Source organism: Perca fluviatilis, chromosome 5, assembly GCF_010015445.1.
Source record: "Perca fluviatilis chromosome 5, GENO_Pfluv_1.0, whole genome shotgun sequence".
NCBI classification, from domain to species: domain Eukaryota; kingdom Metazoa; phylum Chordata; class Actinopteri; order Perciformes; family Percidae; genus Perca; species Perca fluviatilis.
In genome coordinates this window covers 25814794-25840908 of record NC_053116.1, presented here as the reverse complement: position 1 = coordinate 25840908, position 26115 = coordinate 25814794, and the positions used below count along the sequence as shown (strand labels likewise).

The window sequence follows — 26115 nt, the reverse complement described above, 5'->3', positions numbered from 1 at the left end:
TGGTGGAATGAATATTCATGGGTCGCATTGGGAGGAATCCTAATAATCTGGATATCCTCTGACCTTCTCACGCAACCAACATATCACAGTTTTCAGATATCCAGTGAAATATCTCAACATCTGCAACATACATCTATGTATTAGCCAAAAATGTTGTACCATAGTAAACATTAAACATCCACAACATGAGCATGAGTCATTGCATGTTAGCATTTAGCTCAAGGCACTGCTATACCTAAACTATAAGTACTGTACAGGGTCACAGAGCCAGTAGCATGGCTGTGGACTTTTAGTCTTCTTTCTTGGTAGACTGAGATGTAAACTATACCATACAGATTTAAACTAATATGTACTTTTTTGACCATCTTCTCTAAAAAGCAAAATTATAATCATTTCAACAAAGTACTCAGAAGGACGGAAGCACATCAGTCCTTCTGTATACAGTTAAACACATATTTACTTACTAACTTAAACTGCTACTGGCTGATTGTTTTGGTATAATTCTGAATGAGACCTTTGAAGTACTCCTGCGTGTTTTTGTACGATTGAAAAATGATGATGTAACATTTTGGGAGGAAATACCACAACAGAAAGGAATAGAGACTGGAGAGAACTGCCAGAGCGTTAAGAGTTTGGATGTACTTGCCACGGTACAGAATGTATACAGTGGCAAACATGATCCAGGTGAGGATCAGCAGGAGCAGGCAGAAGGTTATTGCTTTGGCCTCATTGTAATTTTTTGGGAGGTCTTTTCCCATGTAGGAGAAAATAAAGCAAAGGGAGCACAAAGATAAAAGTAAAACCACAGAACCAGATGATGATATGACATTCATATTGCAAACAAGTATGATTTTGTCTGGGTACGAAGAAATGTCATCGTAAGGCTTGGGGGGAGAATAAGTATAGCCAATAAGAAGAAAGAGTGCCTGAGTAACAAATGCCGCAGTGATGACCAGCCATTGTCCATGATATTTCATCCACCAACTGTGGAGCTTGGGGAACTTGGCGGCCATTTTGAAAATGCAAACAATTTGAAAAGAGCGCACAACAAAACATGCTAGACAAACAGTGTAGAACAAGAGAAACGGTAAGAATCTTAAGATACAAAAGGCAATTGTTGGCTTACCAAAGTAAAAGAATATACTAAGACTACACAGGCTGAGGCAGCCTAAAATAAGGAAGCACATTGGTCCCCCAGCAGATCTGACAACAGGTGTGTTGTAGTTGATGGCAAAGAGAACAGACGTGTGGCGTGATGTCGCGGCCCCCAATGCCGAGGCCCCGACCATGATCAGTATAGCCCCACTGTCTGTGAATGGGATGTACTCCACCACCCGCAGATTGCATGATGTACTTCCTGCTGCTGACCATTCTGTCTCCTTACAGTTGATGCACTTGTAGGGATCATCTATTTTACATGAGAGAAGGACAGTCAATAAAGTTAAGGTTTGCTTTTGAAAAATCCTCCGTGGTCAAACAGTTTAGGAAGCATTGTTAGACATTTAATCTGTGATACTGTATGTTCTCCTAAAATGAGCTTTTACTTCATGTCAAACTTGCTTTACAGTTTACAGTGACATACCCTAGAGATAATTGTAATAATCTAAATAATATATTGCTCTATTTTCATTATTATATGCATTGTTCAGCGTGAACATGGAAGCCTAATCCAATCAACATGAAATAACAGGTAAACCCTCATAGCCATAAAAAAGCTTAACATTCTGAAAATAGCTTCCATCAATGCCAGAATAATTGACAACACTGCTTTTACTCATTTTTTCTTCCTCTGATATATGTATAATAATTTACCTGTGCTGTTGACATAAGTTCCATTTGGACAGATCTCACAATCGAAGCAGCATTTGTGGATTCCATTATACTTTTTTGAATATCCTCTACGACATTCTGGGGAACACGGTAAAGTAGGAACCTGTACAAGAAAATTATTTAGAAGCCACATGCATGTGCAGGAAAGAGGAAATACTATAACCCCTATTTTCCACTGGGCACATTTGCACTGTGTTCATGACCACCTCGAGCAATCTGGCACCTGCCAGAAATGTACAGAAGCGGCTCTCTGCTCCGCTAAAGATACTTGCCAGGTCTATTTTCACATCGCGGGAGGTTCAGATAGCCGAGCAAAAAGTGAAACAGCGAGAGCATCCAATCAATTTAATAAAACACCCCTCAATATCGTATATTTCTCTTCTACAACACCATGAACGACAAGAGATTTATCTTGGAGGATGAAAAACATAATAGACATCCCAAATCAGGAGATCAGAAAAAAGAATGCATGGAGTTTAATTGCAGGAGTGCTTGGAGTGGAAGGCAGATACTAGCTTACACAGGATCATTCTGTAAAGCACTTGTCGAGACAATAAATCTGCGAGATGGGCAGGCAAGACGCTCCGCTTCTGAGTTGCTCCCGGTGTGGTATGGCGCGTGGCAGAGGACGGAATGCAGCACAGAAGCACCCAGTAGAAAATGGACATTTTGGACATTTTGGTCGCCTAGAAATTCCTTATTCAGGATTCTGTTCACCAATCTAGCTAGCTACCACTGGCGTTAGCTGGTAACTTAAAGGAATGTTTGCCGATTTTCTGTTCTACAGATAATTGCAGATAAATGGCGGAGGTCAGCAGGTAAAACTTTGTGGGATCACTCACTTTAGAAGGGTTAAAAATCTGCAATTTTAGCGTTCAGCTTAGCGCAGCACCATTGCAACCGTGAACAACACTGGCTTGGCCGTGTCATCTTCCCAACTCCAACCTCTCATCAAAAATATTCCCATCTGGTTGCAAAAAAGCAAAAAAGCAACACCCTTATCGCTTGACTTAAGGTTTCAAAATGGCAGTCGACAAACCAATGGCTGACGTCCAAGGGGGTAAGCTTCGCTTCAGAACTTGAACCTCCTATGGCGCCATTTTGATGCTATAACAATATAACCTCTTGTTAGCATTCCATTGACTGCCATTCATTTTTACGTCACATTGACAGTGAATAACTTTACATCTGAAGCGTTTAAAGACTTCATTTGTCCATTGTTTATTTCTAAAGAAACACAACAATATATAAAAGTCTCCATTACCTTGTACCTCACGTTATGGCTCAGTAGCAGATGTTTTTGTAAAAATAGGCTAACGATTAGTTACACAGTAGAGGAATTACCGTATAGTACAGGAGAAGCTTGCAGGCAGTTTGGACTTACATTAGCTGTTTAAGTTTAATTACTAATGTTAACTAGCATTTTAGTTAGCAATAATTAGCCTGTGTCTATGTTATCTCCTTACATATACCTATGCTCTCCATCTCTGCAAGATTGGGAATGACAGAAGACTTACAACTTTCAGACACGTTGCTCACGTCACATTTACGTCGTCTCTCTCAGTTGGAGGCTGCGCAGTAACGCTCAGCGCTCACCGGAAAAGTGATTTTAATATCCTTCACTGGTCTCTGTCCAGAGCAACGGGATTTGTTGGTCCATTCTTATATACTGTCTATAGTGATGTCACAGATGTTACATCCAGGGTGCGATTTGCTGGTGGGGATGCCTTTGGATTTCCCCCTTTCTGGTCTAAAACGACTCATTGGGTTTAGGAAAAAGATCAGATTTGAATTAAAACAATCCCTAGGAACGAACGAGCCGGGTTTCCTGTTTGAAAGTAGGCTATTTTGTTTTCACTGCATATAGTGAACTCCACTCCACGGCTTGAACAAACTGTGGTTAATGTTGACACCACGTTGTGCTATTTAATTTTGAGATTATTTTTAATATCATAAGTGATTTGGCATTGCTGGCCAAGTGGCACTATATCGATGGTATTGGAAGGGGGATTTAATTATCGCTAATAAGTTTTGTTGAGTTGTGCATGATCAAACCCAGGCTACATCCAATAATTATATGTCTATGATTACATATCTAGAATGACAACATGATAAACTACTATTGGTTCCTGATTCCTGTTTTGTCACAGCTATTACTAAATAAACATATTTGTACACACACACACACACACACACACACACACACACACACACACACACACACACACACACACACACACACACACACACACACACACACACACACACCCCTGCTAAAGTGGGAAAACCAAAACAAAGTATTTTTAAAACTCTTGGTAGGAAAAAACAACTTACTTCTCCCTCTGTGTACCACTTGATTTTGCTGTCGTTGATGAAGAAATGGAACGGTGTGTGTAAATTATTAAAGCCGATCACCTCTGCATCACCACTTTGGTTCCAGAAAACTATAGAATAGGATCCGTAGTTGGGGTCACCATTCTCATCAAACCGAATACTCTGGTTTAAAATTGTGAAGTTTGACTTCTTCAGCTCTGCTACAACCTGATGTGGGTACACAAAGTTCAGATTACTTGCATGTGTTCACAATAAACATAATGAGGTGTTGATTAAATAGGTTCCTCCCCACTGTGGGGACTTCAGATACTTCAGTATGATGCTCCCTTTAGAGGTTGTTATTAGATTGTATGTATCTCTGAAATTTCTATTTCTTATCTCTAATGTTTGACAGGTACAAAACAAATCCAAAACGTTTGGATTGTTTTCTGAAGATTTAAAGACTTGTTTACAACTCTAATATATAATTACAAACAGACTTGTATTACAAATTATTTGTGTTATGATTGTTCACTTTCAAATAGGCTTGTCAATTATTTAAGAAACATAAATATGGTGAGAAGAAATGTATGTTTTTTCCTTTCAATTCTTAGTGTACTTACCATGTGTGGGTACACTGTAATATTGCGATTACATCTGCCAGATCCACATTGCAAGGCATTGTGTAAGGCATGAGCGATGGCATATACAGCAGAATAAACATTAAAATTAAAAGATAGGTGGTCAGCAGCAGATTACAAAAACTTTCTAATTGTTTCTGCATTTTCACAATGAGTTCTGGAAGAATAAATAAAATCCCTGAAACCAGGAATTGTCACTTCTGACTCAGAAAACCCAATTACAGTTCCAATATTTTTGATTCCTTTCTTCTTGGGGAGCTTCTTGTTTAACGACCATGTATTCACTGCTATCCACACTTTGTTGGTGACGTTTAGTTGTATTGCTGACTCAATGAGAGGTTCAGCAGTCCATTCATGAACAAAAACAATAATGATACCTATCCTCTGTGCCTCTATCTGTTTGAATATTTGGGAGTAATTTGTATATTGATTGAGGCCTTTGGTGTACGCCAGGCAGATCTCAGTGTCCTTAATCCTCTTCATGAACAATTCCTGTCCATCTTTGCCATAATCTTCATCAATGTAAAGGAAAGCAACCCAGCGCCAGTTGTAGTGCTGAAGAATATTAACAATCACTTCTATGGTGTCTTGATTGGGATGCACTGTTCGTAGGAAAGAGGGGAAATACTGGATTTTTGACAAGACAGAACTTGCAGCTGCATAACTGACCTGTTAAAAGAATAATAGAGAAATTGTCAATATTTTCAGTGACAAATTCTAAAAATTTGAAAGCTGTTTAAATTTTTTCGTAATTTATATAAAAATGTTCTTATTACTTGATGTATTTGGTAACAATATGTTAAAATACAATAGTTTGCAACTTAACCATAGGAATGAGATTCATCATGAAGAGTGGGGCTACAGTCAGGGAATGTGTGCTTGTAGAGGCGCCGACCACTGCTATCACTTTGGACCGATTCTTGTGTAGTTTACCCCCAGGTTGGATCAAGTCATCGTCTGATAGGAGGTTGAAAATGCCTGGAAAACTTTGTGTATCAGAGCAGTGGTCAAATATATCATAGCCAAGAGATACATTTGGCAGGAGGGTGGTCGAGTTATTGATTTCCTCTACAGCGAATCTCATCAACTGAAACCTCCGATAACTTGAATTGACTAGGGGTTTACTGTGGACAGAGGGACAGTGAGAAAGTGTGAGAATTAGTTTCACTGATCAAGTATTAACTGTTTGTGTAGTCTGTACAGACATGAATATTTAAAAGTGGATTTTAATGTGACAAGGACTTAAAGTTTTATAATATAACAATTCATTAAATTGGTTTTAGGAAAAATGTATATCCATTAACCTAAAGTTTGAGGCAAAACTCTTAACAATATAAACTGGTACACCAGATGTTCATCAGTTTCAGAAGGTATTCACTCAGATTTATTGTAAGACTCACCTGGAGCAGTCGATGGCTTCTGGTCTGTCATGATAAACAAGGTCACTATCATGATGGACATTAAAAAGTCCACCTAACAAATAATCTCCTTCCAGCTGAAACTCTGAGGCTGGGACACATGGAGCCAAGACATGTAGAAATATCTCCAGGAGACACAGAGAAACCAGAAAATGTTTCATTGTTGTAATTACTGTTTACCAATCTGATGTGAACTCTAATAGGATTAACCAATGCCTTTAGTAATGTATGAGACAATGGTGATGTCTACACTGAGTGCATGAGGTGTCATATATAGAAGATAACTATAAGAATACACAAATCAGTATGCAAAAATATCATGTTGCAGAGTCCCTGTGATGGAATTAACACTTTACATGAGGTATTCAGTATTCTAAATAAAACAAATGCACTGCATATAATGGCCGGACATAAGCGAAACACCCGTACAATATAATGCAGTCAAATAAAATATCCCTTCAAAATTACCTTTGTTAATGTTTAGATGTTTAGTTTTGGTAAAAGCTATATCGCATTATATATAAATAGAAGGTTGTTGCCTAAACACAATATCTTAATGTATTCTATGTATCTTATTTCCTCAAGTTCAGTTAACACAGTGAGTCTTAAAACAACTGATGAATAAATTATTCAGTACTACTGTTCTCACAACTTTAAAAACAATGTGGTCATTTATTTGAACCAAATGGAAAGAGGAACCTTAATATACACTAGGCAAATACCAGTTGCATGACTGATGCAAAACCACTTTCTTTCTGTTTTAGTACACAAGAAGAAAGTTTTCATAAACACATGGCTGTCAGGCAAGGTTTAACACAAACTGTAGATACTAGAGCACTGAGAAATGTGGACTTTAAAGCTTAATTATTAGTATTTTACTAGATACCCCACTTTTTAGCTGAAACTGCTCAAAGATGTTAGCTGTCACAGCGAAAGTTTTTCAAGGCTTACAAGAGTCTAATAAGTATATTTAATGTCTCTTTAGGAGAGGGTAATGCTATATGCATGATCTATAGATAAAAGGGATGAAGTAGAGAATAAGGTGAGCTGTGGATGTAAGATCACAAGCAAATACACATATTTATTCAATCCAATATCTTTGGTTTAGTCTAAAATGCTACAATTTCTACAAATAAGCTGTGCATGACTTAAACTGAGGTCATACATCACGTCATTTGAAAGAATATATTTTCTATCACTTTGTGGATGACAGTGATAGATGGCCAGGCCATGAACTGGACTTTCACTAAAGTTTCTACACTGGTGTATTGTCCCAAACCAGACGTCTTAAAATTAACTTCACATTTGTTGTTCATTTAGTAATAGTATTAAGCGTTCCTATTTAAGTATCAAATTTGATGTTGGGATACAACTTGAACAAGTTGAACAAGAACTTGAAAAACATATAAATCAGATATCTGAATCCCCAAACTGTATGTCATAAAGCTGTACTACTTCTAGCCTTGTCTGTCTTAAAACAATAGGCATCATGAATAAATCAAAAGCTAATATTATGAGTAAAGTCTTGTGGGATCGTCTTCTGTGATATTAAGGAGATCAGATTTTAAAAAAGAATTTGCATTCTTCAAGGCTTTTTCAGGATATAGTTTCCAAAAATCACTATATTTAAGGAAGAATTGTATCGCCATCCATTTCATCATGTGTTTGTAATAGGATCTAATTGATGTTGAAATGATAATATATTTCATCTCAATTTTTTTTAGTGATAATCTGTATCGTGTGTGCTGAAAGGGGTCCCAAGGAGAGATGGCACAGCGAAGAGGACACAAACATTTCTATCTGGATGGATGGTCAATGTCTTCCTGATTCAAAATCAAGGTACCAAGACATAACCCATTTAGAAAACACACAAACTAAAAAATGGTAAAGCATTGAGAGCCAACAGTTCTGAATCTCTCTAAACAGCTGAATCTTAAAGCAACACCATGTAACTTTTCCCACTTCGGTCCCCCTACAGCTTGTCTCATTGGAACTACAGCTTGCGCTACGCTACCCGCTGCTTCGGTCCCCCTACAGGTTGTCTCATTGGAACTACAGCTACAGCTAAAAGTTACATATGTGTTGCTTTAAACTCCAAAACACATAGTATTTACATCTTTATAAATGTGTTGCATAAAGCCGTGGTGTCATTACAGCTCTATAACTGTACAGCGATGACATAAATAATTATAGTACTGATACAAGTGGAAAATATTTTTATGATGAGTTATGTTACAGTATGTGTGTGTAAGTGAAATAGGTAAAATGAGGTGGAAGGTGGTGCAACCCGTTTTACATGTGTACAGCATGCTCTTCTTGAAATAAAGAAAAAAGAAGAAAAAAACAGTGCAACTCACAGAAAATTGCAGTAAGACATTAAACAAAAAAAATAATCACGATATATTTAAAAAGATTGAGAATTCATGTGTCCATAAAGATACAGAAACATACTGATACACACACACAGGAAAAAATGGTTGCATACAGTAGGGTGACATATCCTTTATTTCTCCAGGTAATTTATATTTGAACAAATATTCAAATATCCTCAAACTATGAATCTGAACATCTGCACAAAAAGCGACATTCTGCCCCCTATTTTTACTCAATACAAAAGTTTATGTTACACAAGTATATTCAAGGTGTACACCTTAAATATACTGTAGTAATATGCCTGTAGTTTAGCATGTAGACAGTGTCACAGTGAAGTGGCGCCTTCATGTGGTGATATTAGTGTTATAGCAACTTGCCAAGATTGTTGAACAAAAAGGAAAACACATTTCATTTAATGTTTTTATTGAATCACTCTTACTGTTATATAACTGCTGTACATGTAAATATCTCCATCAGTGCAGGGCTTTACAGAAATAACTGTATGCGGATAATCACTGAATGTCCTGACTGTCCTTACTGTAAGCACAAATGTCTAGCAAGGCCAGAAAGATCAAGCATGGAGGGTCATAAAACTGTAATTTCATCATCAATTACTATGTTAAACTTGGCTATACAATAGGCTTAATAATTTGGACTGAAACCATTACTGTTAATATTCACCCTTCTTAAATGTATTAAACAGCATCACAAATGGGTATGATGTCACTTGTCACATTTCAGGAGAGATTGAAACTCCTGTCAGTGTGTACATAATGTACACCAAGTTATTTTTAGAAAGCAATCAGGGCTACATCAAAACCATGTTACCATTACTGCTATCTGTTGACTGAACGTGTTTTAATTATAAAAAAAAAATGCATTAGTCATATGAGGGTATGCATGTGCACAACAATACCACTACTGTAAATACTATAAGAAAGGAAACCAGCCACTTATAAACTGACACAACAGATTTTGATTACACAGACCAAAATTTGAGTAAAAATTGTCGCTGCTTTAGAAATAATCTCACTGTATAAACTTGAAATATGTGTGAAACAGCTCACAACTGTGCAGAACATTCACAGAAGGTTAATTACCGTACTTACTTAAATGCTATATTCAAGGAAACATATACTGTATAATATAACATACAGAATGTAAAGGTCCAGTGTTTCCATTTTTTGTCTCCATTTTTAACTAATCAGTCACACTGAAAAAGAAATGCAGAAATAAACCATAACAACCCCACTCGAATAAAAACAAAAAAAGCAAAAAACAGACAAAACAACAACAACAAAGCCACAAACAACAAATAGAACTAAACCTGACACCCACTCACCCAGGTAGCCTTCATACACAGTCAGGTTAAGTACTTAGTAAAAACAGTTGTGTTGTAAAGTTACATTGTGATATAGTTGTATTGTAAAGTTGTGATATTGATTAGACAGACAAGAAACGGAGTATTAATAAAATGGTCCTCTACCCCCTGAGTGCATATTTCCTTTTTTCGAGGCTCAAGAAAAACATCACATCCTTTAGCAAGGCAGACTGAGATGATGAGTTAGGAGATTTCCAAACTAGCAGTATTCTACGATGTGCCAATGCTAATTAGCATTAGCTCGATCGGGGGAAATCTGTAGGACAAGTATGTTAAAGTAGTTTGCAAATGGTAATGGTAAAAATCATCCATAATTTGCACATTGATATTAATATAGCGGATGTCTGTTGGGTTTAGGGTATGGCTCCAAGAGACTTTTTTGTAAGTCTGGACATGATACATGTGCATACCAAATATCTAAGTGAGGTCTAGGTGAATCACACTGCAGGGGTTACTTCTTTGAAATCTTTTAGGGGGCGCTAATGAGCCATTTTACCATAATCAGGCCTGAGACTCATGTGAATCACTTCAGGCCCAGACTAACATCATGTAGGAAAGATTTGGGGCAGATCGGACAATTTATGTTCGAATTACAACAACTTCCTTTTTGATGATGTAACATTGAAGTTCACCGTGCCGTCACGGCGAAGCCCTTCAACAAAAAATCACAATCTTCTAATTGAAGCATCATCAAGGTCTTAAGGCTTTCATCAACACTTTTGAGATGGATCTGGTCGCTAGGTAGAGGACATCAAAGTGTAACGACTGTAGCTTCGTGTTGCTAGTAGGAGGCGCTATGATTATAACTCAATATTTAAATGTAGAAGTCTTCAGGCCAGGACCCTTCTGAGCAGTTTGAGCCAGATTGGACAATGTAAAGTCTAGTTACTAGCCACTTCCTGTTTCATGGCAAAATATGAAAAATCAACGCCATGCCAAACTTATAAACTGACAAGACAGATTTTGAATATACAGGGCAAATAGGGAGATTGGTTTTAAGTAAAAAATAATCACTGCATAAGCTCACTGTATACATTTGAAATATGTAAACTACTGACTGATTGTTTTAGTATAATTCTGAATAAGACCTTGGAAGTACTCCTGCGTGTTTTTGTCCGATTGGAAAATCATAATAAAACATTTTGGGAAGAAATACCACAACAGAAAGGAATAGAGACTGGAGAGAACTGCCAGAGCGTTAAGAGTTTGGATGTACTTGCCACGGTACAGAATGTATACAGTGGCAAACATGATCCAGGTGAGGATCAGCAGGAGCAGGCAGAAGGTTATTGCTTTGGCCTCATTGTAATTTTTTGGGAGGTCTTTTCCCATGTAGGAGAAAATAAAGCAAAGGGAGCACAAACACAAGAGTAAACCCACAGAACCAGAGGATGCTTTGAGATTAATATCACAACCAAGTATGATTTTGTCTGGGTACCAAGAAATGTCATCGTAAGGCTTGGGAGGAGAATAAGTATAGCCAATAAGAAGAAAGAGTGCCTGAGTTACAAATGCCACAGTGATGACCAGCCATTGTCCATGATATTTCATCCACCAACTGTGGAGTTTGGGGAACTTGGCGGCCATTTGAAAATGCAAACAATTTGAAAAGAGCGCACAACAAAACATGCTAGACAAACAGTGTAGAACAAGAGAAACGGTAAGAATCTTAAGATACAAAAGGAAATTGTTGGCTTACCAAAGTAAAAGAATATACTAAGACTACACAGGCTGAGGCAGCCTAAAATCAGGAAGCACATTGGTCCCCCAGCAGATCTGACAACAGGTGTGTTGTAGTTGATGGCAAAGAGAACAGACGTGGCTAATGTGGAGGCCCAAACGGCCGAGGCCCCGACCATGATCAGTATAGCCCCACTGTCTGTGAATGGGATGTACTCCACCACCCGCAGATTGCATGATGTACTTCCTGCTGCTGACCATTCTGTCTCCTTACAGTTGATGCACTTGTAGGGATCCTCTGTTTTACATGAGAGAAGGACAGTCAATAAAGTTAAGGTTTGCTTTTGAAAAATCCTCCGTGGTCAAACAGTTTAGGAAGCATTGTTAGACATTTGATCTTTGATTCTGTATGTTCTCCTAAAATGAGCTTTTACTTCATGTCAAACGTTTTTACAATTTACAGTGACATACCCTAGAGGTAATTGTAATAATCAAAATATTATATTACTCTAGTTTATGTCCAGTGAACATGAAATGAAATAATAATAGCCATAAAAAAGCTTAACAGTCTGAAATTAGCTTCCATCAATGCCAGAATAAATGACAACACTGCTTTTACTCATTTTCTTCCTCTGATGTATAATAATTTACCCGTGCTGTTGACATAAGTTCCATTTGGACACATTTCACAATCGAAGCAGCATTTGTGGATTCCACTATACTTTTTTGCATATCCTCTACGACATTCTGGGGAACACTGTAAAGTAGGCGCCTGTACAAGACAATTATTTAGCAGAAAAGTAAAAAATGTAAGCACAGAAAGAGAACAGACGTAGCAGTATTTAGGGCCATACAACTTTTACATTTTTTTTTGTTTGTAATATGTAATCAACATTGAGTATTACATCCCTAGAATTACACCATGAACAATAACCATCTGTTGATGTTCCTGATATTGTCTTTACCCCAGTCACAGCTAATACTAAATAAACATATCAACACATAGCGTATAAACTCTTGGTAGAAAAAAACAACTTACTTCTCCCTCTGTGTACCACTGCATTTTGCTGTCGTTGATGAAGAAATGGAACGGTGGGTGTAAATTATGAAAGCCGATCACCTCTGCATCACCACTTTGGTTCCAGAAAATTATAGAAAATGATCCGTAGTTGGGGTCACCATTCTCATCAAACCGAATCCTCTGATTTAAAATTGTGAAGTTTGACTTCTTCAGCTCTGTTAGAACCTGATGTGGGTACACAAAGTTCAGATTACTTGCATGTGTTCACAATGAACATAATGAGGTGTTGATTAAATAGGTTTTTAGAAATATTCCTGTGGAGGGAGGAACTGCAGTGTGATGCTCCCTTTAGAGGTTTTATTAGATTGTATGTATCTCTACTATCTCTGAAATTTCTATATCTTATCTCTAATGTTTGACAGGTACAAAATCTGTTTGGATTGTATTTTGAAGATTTAAAGTGATGGTTCGGAGTAATTTCACCCTAGGGTCCTTTGCACCATGACCTCGAGGCAAACACCCCCAGAAGCTTTTTCACCTGGGTCTAACATTGGGGGAGTTAGCGTAGAGTAGCGTTAGCCGCTGAATAGCTTAAGCGCAGAGGCTAATGGATCCGAAGTGTCTCTTAACATTACCCCACTAATAATGCCGAAATGATACCAAAGGTCTACACTAGTATATATAGGTTATGCACTCATAAAACGATGGATTGTAAAATTTGTAAGTACACCAGAAGTTTATGTAAATGACACTTGCCTGCTGGCTTCTGCTCTCTGCTGCTGCTGCTGATGCTGTTACTACCGGGCAGTAAGAGTGCTTAGGGACATCTACAAATTACAACATCGAAAAGAGATGCAACAAAAATATTTATTTAACTTTTTTTTTTAAAGTAAGTGCTGTAGTATAACTAGCAGGAGACAAGTAATAAAGTAATTTAAATTTTTTTTTTTTTTTTTTTTTTATTTTTTTTTTTGCATCTCTTTTTGATTGTTGTAATTTGTAGATGTCCTAAGCACTCTTACGCCCGGTATGTAACAGCAGCAGCGGTAGCAAACAAAGCCAGCAGGCAAGTGATATTTACATAAACTTCGGTGTACCTAAAATTTTAGAATCCATCGTTTTATGAGTGCATAACCTATTTGTACTACTGTAGACGTTTGGTATCATTTCGAACATTAATAAAGAATGGTATAACCATACTGTCGCTAAACTATTCAGCGATATCTTACTCCCATGTTCGACTCCAGGTGAAAAAGCTTCTGGAGGTGTTGGGGGGGGAAAGGAAGGGGGGGGAAATTAATCAAACTAAAATTTTAAAAAAATTGTAATTATAAATATAAAAAAAAAAAATAGTTTATGTTTTGGGGTTTAAATAAAGGATAATAAATTAAATGTTTTTTTTATTCAATTGTTAGTGTACTTACCATGTGTGGGTACACTGTAATATTGCGATTACATCTGCCAGATCCACATTGCAAGGCATTGTGTACGGCATGAGCGATGGCATATACAGCAGAATAAACATAAAAATTAAAAGTTGGCTCAGCAGCTATGACATCTTCTGCACTTGGGCTGCTGCAGTTGCATGCCTGATTACAAAAAAAAAGTTCTGCATTTTCACAATGAGTCAGGCTTCTGGAAGAATAAATAAAATCACTGAAACCAGGTATTGTCACTTCTGACTCAGAAAACCCAATTACAGTTCCAATATTTTTGATTCCTTTCTTCTTGGGGAGCTTCTTGTTTAACGACCATGTATTCAGTGCTATCCACACTTTGTTGGTGATGTTTAGTTGTATTGCTGACTCAATGAGAGGTTCAGCAGTCCATTCATGAACAAAAACAATAATGATACCTATCCTCTGTGCCTCTATCTGTTTGAATATTTGGGAGTAATGTGTATATTGATTGAGGCCTTGGGTGTATGCCAGGCAGATCTCAGTGTCCTTAATCCTCTTCATGAACAATTCCTGTCCATCTTTGCCAAAATCATCATCAATGTAAAGGAAAGCAACCCAGCGCCAGTTGTAGTGCTGAAGAATATTAACAATCACTTCTATGGTGTCTTGATTGGGAGGCACTGTTCGTAGGAAAGAGGGGAAATACTGGATTCTTGAAAAGACAGAACTTGCAGCTGCATAACTGACCTGTTAAAAGAATAATAAAGATATTGTCAGTGTTTTCAATGACAAATTCTCAAAAGTTAAAAGCTGTTTTAATTTATTTTGTAACTTATATGAAAATGTTCTTATTACTTGATGTATTTGGTAAGAATATGTTAAAATACAATAGTTTGCAGTTTTACCATGGGAATGAGATTCACCATGAAGAGTGGGGCTACAGTCAGGGAATGTGTGCTTGTAGAGGCGCCGACCACTGCTATCACTTTGGACCGATTCTTGTGTAGTTTACCCCCAGGTTGGATCAACTCATTGTCTGATATGAGTTTGAAAATGCCTGGGAAACTTTGTGTATCTGAGCAGTCGTCAAATATATCATAGCCGAGAGATACATTTGGCAGGAGGGTGGTCGAGTTATTGATTTCCTCTACAGCGAATCTCATCAACTGAAACCTCCGATAACTTGAATTGACTATGGGTTTACTGTGGACAGAGGAAGGACAGTGAGAAAGTGTGAGAATTAGTTTCACTGATCAAGTATTAACTGTTTGTGAAGTCTTTAGCCTACAGACATGAGTATTTAATAGTGGATTTTAATGTGACAAGGACTTAAAGTTTTATAATCATGCAATTAAATAAGTTGGTTTTAGGGAAAATGTGGTACCAGCTATATCCATTGACCTGAAGTTTGAAGAAAAACTCTTTACAATATAAACTGGTAGGCTACACCAGGGACCTCGTTTATAAAACCTGTTAAGCAAGAAAAAGTTGCGTGAAGCAGGGTGAAATTTGCCTGCGCAACATTCCTCGCAAAAGTCAGTATTTATAAAGAATTTCCATGCGTAAAAATGTGCCCAGTTTTACGCAACCTTTTGACCATGCGTGTGATCGTGCGTAATGCTCCCAAGGTTTTGTAGACTGCGTTTTAGTGAACTCCGATGGTATCCCCGTTTTCCGAATCCAACCCAGTTTTTCCTGAACCCAACAATCCCGTTCTTTCCAAGCCGACCTAGAGCTGGTCGCGGCGCCCGGCGAGGGGCTGCCAGCAACTGGGAGAGGCAGGGGATCCTCCCACACCGTGCAGCGGACGCTAAAGGAGACTTTTAGCGTCAATAAGAACGACAAAGGCACCTGACCAAACGTCCGTATTTTACGAGTGGGAGTGACAATCTGTTGATGTGAGCACACTCTAAATTTTAATAATAAAGAAAGATTATGCTCTTTATTATTTCTTCTAACTCAAACTCATTGGCCTTGGCTTTTTTTCTGTGAAGAACATAACAAATAACTTATTTTCAATGACTGCACACGGTCCAACCCCCTACACATATCTATTACATATGAGGTGTTCGGGTCTACTGGACCCGAGTGTAATAATTGTAGGTGCTATGAAACTTAACTGTGTTCTCCTCCTAACTGGGCCTGCTGTGTGTGTGTGTGTGTGTGTGTGTGTGTGTGTGTGTGTGTGTGTTGATTTTTACATCTCAAGCACTTGTTCACATCACCTGCTCTGATTAAGTTCTAAAAAATAAGCACCAAAAATGATCTAAAATGTTGTTTGTATTTTTTACCTTTTTATAATTGAATTTCCTTGTTTTCTCATAAAAAACGAAAATGATCATATGATCGTAAATGTGATCTCACAGGGGTAAATGGCAAATATGAACCATAAATGATGTATATATTATTGGTAATTGAGCTAAATCTGTTAAGTATTAAGGCTGTGTAACAAAAATATGAACACCACACAAGGGTTAAGGCTTTCAAACAGGATTTTGTTTCTATGTTCTACCTCTGTTAGGAGCACCTCGATCTCACAATCACTGAATCGTGTTTTTTCCCCATTTTTTCGTTTCGTGATTGGTCATCAAGGGCTTCTTTACAAGGCTGCTATATTCATTGATTGATTAACATGGACCTTATTAAGACAAATATGGGACGACCTTGGGAGGAGCGTGAGGTTCGTGCACGACCGCATAAGGTAACGCACGTCCGTATTTATAACGAGAATAGTGTGCGCCGCGAGGTGTTATAAATCAGAATTTTGTTTTTGCATACGGAAATTCTGACTTTTTGGCGCACGAAATCTTTCAGAATAGAATCTACGCACAGTTTTATAAATTAGGCCACAGGTGTTCTTCATCAGTTTCAGAAGGCATTCACTCAGATTTATTGTAAGACTCACCTGGAGCAGTCGATGGCTTCTGGTCTGTCGTGATAAACAGGGTCACTATCATGATGAACATTAAAAAGTCCACCTAACAAATAATCTCCTTCCAGATGAAACTCTGAGGCTGGGACACATTGAGCCAAGACATGTAGAAATGTTTCCAGGAGACACAGAGAAACCAGAAAATGTTTCATTGTGGTAATTTTTGTTTACCAATCTGATGTGAACTCTAATAGGATTAACCAATGCCTTTAGTAATGTATGAGACAATGGTGATGTCTACACTGAGTGCATGAGGTGTCATATATAGAAGACAACTATAAGAATACACAAATCAGTATGCAAAAATATCATGTTGCAGACTCCCTGTGATGTGCACACGCACGCACGCACGCACGCACGCACACAGATAAAAAAGACAAGGAATTAACACTTTACATGAGGAATTAAGATATTCAAAATAAAACAAATGCACTGCATATAAAGGCCGGACATAAAACACCCGTACAATATAATGCAGTTGAATATAATATCCCACACACACACACACACAGCAACACACACACACACACACACACACACACACACACACACACACACACACACACACACACACACGGTTGAATAATCATGAGCAAATAACTTTTATTCTTCTATCATGAATAAATCTGGTAATAGTGGAAATAACATGTTCCTTGTATAAAAATAAGAAAAACATTTATGTTTAACTTTCATGGGAGACACGTTTCCCCTTTTAGAACATTTGAACATTTCAATTTGAGGAGAAAGTTACACTTGTCATGAGTGCATGCAGAAAACAGCAACATTGACATTAAGACGGCAATGTATTTGCTACCACTTCTGAATGTGTGACTGATAAATTTAAAATTGGAAGAAGAAGGATAAGTGGCAGATTTTAACTAGCAAAAGTTTTCCCTGTGTCACCCTTGCCTTTGAATGTTGTCCTCCCATGTATGTGTTGTACTCATTGTACCATTTGGCAATACAACTAATTATGAGGAAACATAAGACCAGGGATAAATGTATGTGAGCATGTATTTTTTTCCAACTCAGGACTAAGGATATCAATGATTTGTGCATGTGACAAAAGGATGCCTGACAGTATTTAAAAAGGAATAAACTTAGGCTGTAAATACACAACAGCAGGTGTATTCGACCATGCTAGAGAAGGTGGGGAAGAAAAAGACGAAAATTGGCAACAGGTATTTTTAGGATTTGCTCAAATTTTTATCAACTTATCCCATATGTTGGAGTAGCAGAATGAATGCTTGTTTTTTCTGGCAGATAAAAAAGACAATGAATTAACACTTTACATGAGGTATTCAGATATTCAAAATAAAACAAATGCACTACATATAATGGCCGGACATGAGAAAACACCCGTACAATAAAATGCAGTCGAATAAAATATCCCTTCCAAACATATGACTTTTGTAAATGTTTAGATGTTTAGTTTTGGTAAAAGTTGTCAGAGGGTTGTGGAGTCATCTCACATTTTTTATATTGCACTATATGAATAGAAGGTTGTTGGATAAACACAATAACTTAATGTGTTTTCACATCTATTATTTTCTCATCTTCAGTTAGCACATTGTCTAAAAACAACTGATAAACTATTCAGTACTAGAGTTATCATCTTTTTAGAAAGAAAACAGGTGACTTAATTGAACCAAAGATTATCTTTTCATAGATTGCATGACTGATGCAAAACAACAACCTTTCCTCTCTTCCTGCGTTAATACACAAGAGGACACAGAGTTTGCATAGTTCAGTTCAGTTCAGTTCACTTTATTATCCCAAACGGGAAACTTGATATGCAGTCAGGAGTGAAAGATAAAAAAGAAACCCATTCAAGCATCATGCAAATAGAGGTAACAATACATACAAGACATGAGTATGAAAAAGGTTTCCTTTATGTAATACACACAACACTAATTTATCACTACTGGAACAATCTCTAAATACAAAACAAAAAAGTACTACATTACATGTGCACATTAAGCTGAGTTATTGCACATGGGAAAAAGGAGTTTTTACTCCTATTGGTCTTGAACCGAGGTACTCTAAATCTGCGACCTGAGGGGAGTATTCCAAACTCAGAGTGAAGGGGGTGGTTTGTGCAGTCTAATATAGACTGGGCCTTGCTAAGTACTTGCTGGTCTAAGATAACTGTGGGACTGTGGGAAACCTATCACCTTGCCAGCCACCTTTACAATATGGCTGAGCTGTTTTTTGTCCCTGATATTCATTTTACCGTACCAATCAATCATGGCAAAAGTAAGAACTGAATCACTAAAAAATGATCTACTACCTATCTACATTAAAAGTGTTTAACTTCCTAAGGAAGTACAAAGTCATAGATAAAAACCTGAAGTTTGATGTGAATTGCGATGACGGTTCCCAGATACTTGTACTGTTCAACAAACTCAGTTTCAGTTCCCTTAATAAAAGTCTTAGATGGTGGGAGGGATACTTTCCTAAAATCAATGACCATATCCTTGGTTCTTGTGGTGTTTAATTGGTGAAAGACCTCATCACACCATTGGACAAACTCATCCACCACTGGCCCATGCTCAGATTCATCTTTACGGAGCAAGCTAATGATGACCGTGTCATCAGCAAACTTCAGAATGTGCCTGTCCCCATGCTGGCTTCTAGTCATTGGTGTAAAGAATGTACAGCAATGGGGACAGGACACAGCCCTGAGGAGAACCAGTGGAAGAATAAACATAAACACATGCAGTCAGGCTTTTATAATTGCTGAAACTAGTGAACAAGCCAGGCTTACAAGAGTCAAACACATTAAAGTCTTTTGGGATCGTCTTCTGTGGAATAAAGACCAGATGTGAAAATAAATTACCGTTCTCCAAGGCTATTTCAGGACATAGTTTCCAAGAATCCCTGAATTTATGGAAGAAATGTGTTTGTAACAAATAATAATTGATGCTGAAATTAAATATATTCATCTCTGCTTTTTTCTAGTATTGATAATCTGCATCTTGTGTGCTGAAAGTGGTCCCAAGGAGTGATAAACCATCATCAAGGACACAAACATTTGGATGGACGGTCAATATCTTCCTGATTCAAAATCAAGGTACCAAGACATAACCCATTCAGAACACACACACACACACACACACACACACACACACACACACACACACACACACACACACACACAAACAAAAAACAAACAAACAAACAAACAAACAAACAAACAAACAAACAAACAAACAAACAAACACACACTTACACTTTATGCCGGACAGTGCCACCTCATATTGTTAAATTTTTAACACCTAACAATAAAAATGATAGGCCTATATATTCCATGACGCATAAACGTAATATTTTCATTTGGATAAGCAAATTCAAGAAAATTGCATTCAAACATCATACTAAGAAATAATCACACACATATTTTTGAAAATGGAGACCTAATTTTCCCATAAAGATACAGAAACATAGTGATACAGGCCTTTATGTATTACTCCAGGGTAATGAGGTAAATCTTAAACAAAGTTTTACACACAAACTCCACACAAATCAGAATCTGTACATCTGCACAAAACCTGACGTTCTGCACCCTAATTTTAATCTCAATGAAAAAAAAAAATAGTATATTCAAGGTGTACCTGTAGTTTAGCCTGTAGACAGTGTCACAGGGAAGTAGCACCTTCATGTGGTGACATTGGTGTTATAGCAACTTCAAAAGACTTGAACAATAAGGAAATCACACACATTCCATTTTATGTTTTTATTAAATCAGTTCTACTGTTATATAACTGCTGTACATGTAAATATCTAAATCAGTGCTGGGCTTTAGAGAGTTATTTTTATGTGGATAATCACTGAATATCCTGAGACTGTTAGATAACATAACCCAAAAAGATTTTAAAGTGTATGTTTAAAGCATTGTGTACAGTGAATTTAACTGTTGTATGAATTTTAATCCATGTCAGCAACATTTTCTTTGATGTAGTTAAGTGCAAAGATACAATTTATTACAACAGTCGTATTTCAACATGTTAGCATGCTACAGTAACATATACTAATCAGCACTAACACAGGGTACAGCTGAGGCTGGTGGAAATTGCATTAGTTTAGTCATATATTAACGTATTGGACAAACTTTAATACATTGTTTTCTATGGAGGAAATTCGAAGCCTGCCTTCTGGAGACAACAGTTTTTCTCTAGGAGCAAGAAATATAAAGTATCTCAAAAAGAAATATACAGTAGTAGTATATATTAGCACCATATTAATATTAATATACTGAATTACACATTTAAGATAAATCTTCCCAAATCTATTTTTATACAGCATCTCAAATACATTTTTAAGTGTAAAATCACATTTCAGGAGAGATTGTAACTCCTGTCAGTGTGTACATCATTTATTTTAGAAAGCACTCAGGGCTATATCTAAAAAAAATTTTTCACTATTGCTGTCTATTGACAATAAATTTTCAATTATTTCATTAAAAAGCATGCATTAGTCATATGAGGGTATGCCAAACACAGGGCATTACACAGGGCAAACAGGAAGATTTGCTTTAAGTAAAAAATAATCACTGCATAAGCTCACTGTATACACTTGAAATGTGTAAGCTACTGGCTGATTGTTTTGGTATAATTCTGAATGAGACCTTGGAAGTACTCCTGCGTGTTTTTGTACGATTGAAAAATGATAATAAAACATTTTGGGAAGAAATACCACAACAGAAAGGAATAGAGACTGGAGAGAACTGCCAGAGCGTTAAGAGTTTGGATGTACTTGCCACGGTACAGAATGTATACAGTGGCAAACATGATCCAGGTGAGGATCAGCAGGAGCAGGCAGAAGGTTATTGCTTTGGCCTCATTGTAATTTTTTGGGAGGTCTTTTCCCATGTAGGAGAAAATAAAGCAAAGGGAGCCCAAAGATAAAAGTAAAACCACAGAACCAGAGGATGCTTTGAGATTAATATCACAAACAAGTATGATTTTGTCTGGGTACCAAGAAATGTCATCGTAAGGCTTGGGGGGAGAATAAGTATAGCCAATAAGAAGAAAGAGTGCCTGAGTAACAAATGCCACAGTGATGACCAGCCATTGTCCATGATATTTCATCCACCAACTGTGAAGCTTGGGGAACTTGGCGGCCATTTTGAAAATGCAAACAATTTGAAACGAGCGCACAACAAAACATGCTAGACAAACAGTGTAGAACAAGAGAAACGGTAAGAATCTTAAGATACAAAAGGAAATTGTTGGCTTACCAAAGTAAAAGAATATACTAAGACAACACAGGCTGAGGCAGCCTAAAATCAGGAAGCACATTGGTCCCCCAGCAGATCTGACAACAGGTGTGTTGTAGTTGATGGCAAAGAGAACAGACGTGGCTAATGTGAGGCCCACCAATGCCGAGGCCCCGACCATGATCAGTATAGCCCCACTGTCTGTGAATGGGATGTACTCCACCACCCGCAGATTGCATGATGTACTTCCTGCTGCTGACCATTCTGTCTCCTTACAGTTGATGCACTTGTAGGGATCCTCTGTTTTACATGAGAGAAGGACAGTCAATAAAGTTAAGGTTTGCTTTTGAAAAATCCTCCGTGGTCAAACAGTTTAGGAAGCATTGTTAGACATTTAATCTGTGATACTGTATGTTCTCCTAAAATGAGCTTTTACTTCATGTCAAACTTGCTTTACAGTTTACAGTGACATACCCTAGAGGTAATTGTAATAATCTAAATAATATATTGCTCTAGTTTCATTATTATATGCATTGTTAGAGTGAACATGGTTGCCTATATAACTATGTCCAGTGAACATGAAATGACCGTAAAAACCTCTTAGCCATAAAAAAGCTTAACTGTCTGAAATTAGCTTCCATCAATGCCAGAATAATTGACAACACTGCTTTTACTCATTTTCTTCCTCTGATGTATAATAATTTACCTGTGCTGTTGACATAAGTTCCATTTGGACACATTTCACAATCGAAGCAGCATTTGTGGATTCCATTATACTTTTTTGCATATCCTCTACGACATTCTGGGGAACACGGTAAAGTAGGCGCCTGTACAAGACAATTATTTAGCAGAAAAGTAAAAAATGTAAGCACAGAAAGAGAACAGACGTAGCAGTATTTATGCCCATACAGCTTTTTACATTTTTTAACATAGTTTGTAATATGTAATCAACATTGAGTATTACATCCCTAGAATTACACCATGAACAATAACCATCTGTTGATGTTCCTGATATTGTCTTTACCCCAGTCACAGCTAATACTAAATAAACATATCAACACATAGCGTATAAACTCTTGGTAGAAAAAAACAACTTACTTCTCCCTCTGTGTACCACTGCATTTTGCTGTCGTTGATGAAGAAATGGAACGGTGGGTGTAAATTATGAAAGCCGATCACCTCTGCATCACCACTTTGGTTCCAGAAAATTATAGAAAATGATCCGTAGTTGGGGTCACCATTCTCATCAAACCGAATCCTCTGATTTAAAATTGTGAAGTTTGACTTCTTCAGCTCTGTTAGAACCTGATGTGGGTACACAAAGTTCAGATTACTTGCATAAACATAATGAGGTGTTGATTAAATAGGTTTTTAGAAATATTCCTGTAGAGGGAGGAACTGCAGTGTGATGCTCCCTTTAGAGGTTTTATTAGATTGTATGTATCTCTACTATCTCTGAAATTTCTATATCTGATCTCTAATGTTTGACAGGTACAAAATCTGTTTGGATTGTATTCTGAAGATTTAAAGACTTTTTCAACTCTCATATATATAATAACAAATAGTATTATATGTATTTTGTGTTATGATTGTTCACTTTTAAATAGGTTTATCAATTTTCAGAAACATAAATATCCAAGAATCATATGGTGAGAATAAATTAAATGTTTTTTCCTTCAATTGTTAGTGTACTTACCATGCGTGGGTACACTGTAATATTGCGATTACATCTGGCAGATCCACATTGCAAGGCATTGTGTAAGGCATGAGCGATGGCATATACAGCAGAATAAACATAAAAATTAAAAGTTGGCTCAGCAGCTATGACATCTTCTGCACTTGGGCTGCTGCAGTTGTACGCCTGATTACAAAAAAAAAGTTCTGCATTTTCACAATGAGTCAGGCTTCTGGAAGAATAAATAAAATCACTGAAACCAGGTATTGTCAGTGCTATCTCAGAAAACCCAATTACAGTTCCAATATTTTTGATTCCTTTCTCCTTGGGGAGCTTCTTGTTTAACGACCATGTATTCACTGCTATCCACACTTTATTGGTGACATTTAGTTGTATTGCTGACATAAGGAGAGGTTGAGCAGCCCATTCAGGAGCAAAAACAATAATGATACCTATCCTCTGTGCTTCTATCTGTTTGAATATTTGGGAGTAATCTGTATATTGATTGAGGCCTTGGGTGTATGCCAGGCAGATCTCAGTGTCCTTAATTCTCTTTATGAACAATTCCTGTCCATCTTTGCCAAAATCATCATCAATGTAAAGGAAAGCAACCCAGCGCCAGTTGTAGTGCTGAAGAATATTAACAATCACTTCTATGGTGACTTGATTGGGAGGCAATGTTCGTAGGAAAGAGGGGAAATTCTGTTTTTTTGAAAAGACAGAACTTGCAGATCCATAACTGACCTGTTAAAAGAATAATAGAGACATTGTCAATTTTTTCAATGACAAATTCTCAAAAGTTAAAAGCTGTTTAAATTGTTTTTCGTAACTTATATGAAAATGTTCTTGTTATTTGATGTATTTGGTAAGAATATGTTAAATACAATAGTTTGCAAATTTACCATAGGAAGGAGATTCATTGTGAAGAGTGGGGCTACAGTCAGGGATTGCGTGCTTGTAGAGGCGCCGACCACTGCTATCACTTTGGACCGATTCTTGTGTAGTTTACCCCCAGGTTGGATCAACTCATTGTCGTCTGATATGAGTTTGAAAATGCCTGGGAATGTTCGGGTATCTGAGCAGTAGTCAAATATCTCATAGCCGAGAGATACATTTGGCAGGAGGGTGGTCGAGTTATTGATTTCCTCTACAGCGAATCTCATCAACTGAAACCTCCGATAACTTGAATTGACCAGAGTTTCACTGTGGACAGAGGAAGGACAGTGAGAAAGTGTGAGAATTAGTTTCACTGATCAAGTATTACTGTTTGTGAAGTCTGTACAGACATGACTATTTAAAAGTGGATTTTAATGTGACAAGGACTTAAAGTTTTATAATCATGCAATTAAATAAGTTGGTTTTAGGGAAAATGTGGTACCAGCTATATCCATTAACCTACAGTTTGAAGCTAAACTCTACAATATAAACTGGTACACCAGGTGTTCTTCTTTAGTTTCAGAAGGTATTCACTCAGATTTATTGTAAGACTCACCTGGAGCAGTCGATGGCTTCTGGTCTGTCGTGATAAACAGGGTCACTATCATGATGAACATTAAAAAGTCCACCTAACAAATAATCTCCTTCCAGCTGAAACTCTGAGGCTGGGACACATTGAGCCAAGACATGTAGAAATGTTTCCAGGAGACACAGAGAAACCAGAAAATATTTCATTGTGGTAATTACTGTTTATCAATCTGATGTGAACTCTAATAGGATTAACCAATGCCTTTAGTAATTTATGAGACAATGGTGATGTCTACACTGAGTGCATGAGGTGTCATACATAAAAGATAACTATAAGAATACACAAATCAGTATGCAAAAATCTCATGTTGCAGAGTCCCTGTGATACACACACACACACACACACACACACACACACACACACACACACACACACACACACACACACACACACACACACACACACACACACACACACACACACACACACACACACACTTTATGCCGGACAGTGCCACCTCATATTGTTAAATTTTTAACACCTAACAATTAAAATGATAGGCCTATATATTCCATATAAACCTAATATTTTCATTTGGATAAGTTTCCTTACTGTCCCAGTATAGTCCCAGACAGTGTATCTTTGTGTCCCAGGTGCTATTACATACATACTTTTGAGCACTGACTGCAATACTATGCGGCGGACACATATCATTACTGAATGACAATATAAAAGCATAACTAAAAACAGGTGGTAGAGAGGCAAGGT

At 37.3% G+C, this 26115-nt stretch overlaps 3 protein-coding genes and 1 long non-coding RNA gene across 4 annotated transcripts in view; 1 reads left to right on the top strand and 3 right to left on the bottom strand.

The window, feature by feature from the left end:
• Positions 1–8477, top strand: part of LOC120559222 — a 35091-nt gene extending 26614 nt beyond the window's left edge. Inside the window, exons 3-4 of the long non-coding RNA XR_005639232.1 lie at positions 7927–8041; positions 8181–8477. This is a non-coding gene — a long non-coding RNA (uncharacterized LOC120559222). The remainder of the gene's footprint in view (positions 1–7926; positions 8042–8180) is intronic.
• Positions 477–6363, bottom strand: LOC120559220 (taste receptor type 1 member 1-like). Its single transcript, XM_039800774.1, is given in 6 exon segments — positions 477–1408; positions 1813–1933; positions 4165–4371; positions 4767–5453; positions 5611–5908; positions 6185–6363. Coding segments are annotated over 6 exon segments (2424 nt in total).
• A 2529-nt stretch (positions 8478–11006) lies between the features above and the next one.
• Positions 11007–17141, bottom strand: LOC120559218 (taste receptor type 1 member 1-like). The gene is given in 7 exon segments (XM_039800773.1): positions 11007–11542; positions 11545–11934; positions 12288–12408; positions 12676–12882; positions 14082–14804; positions 14963–15260; positions 16963–17141. Coding segments are annotated over 7 exon segments (2454 nt in total).
• A 4437-nt stretch (positions 17142–21578) lies between these two features.
• LOC120559463 (taste receptor type 1 member 1-like) lies at positions 21579–25553 on the bottom strand. The gene is made up of 6 exons (XM_039801164.1): positions 25375–25553; positions 24785–25085; positions 23904–24626; positions 23306–23512; positions 22914–23034; positions 21579–22507 (listed from the first exon to the last, which is right to left on the bottom strand). Exons 1-6 carry the CDS (start codon positions 25551–25553, stop codon positions 21579–21581), a joined length of 2460 nt encoding a protein of 819 aa, XP_039657098.1.
• Between the last annotated feature and the right edge of the window lie 562 nt (positions 25554–26115).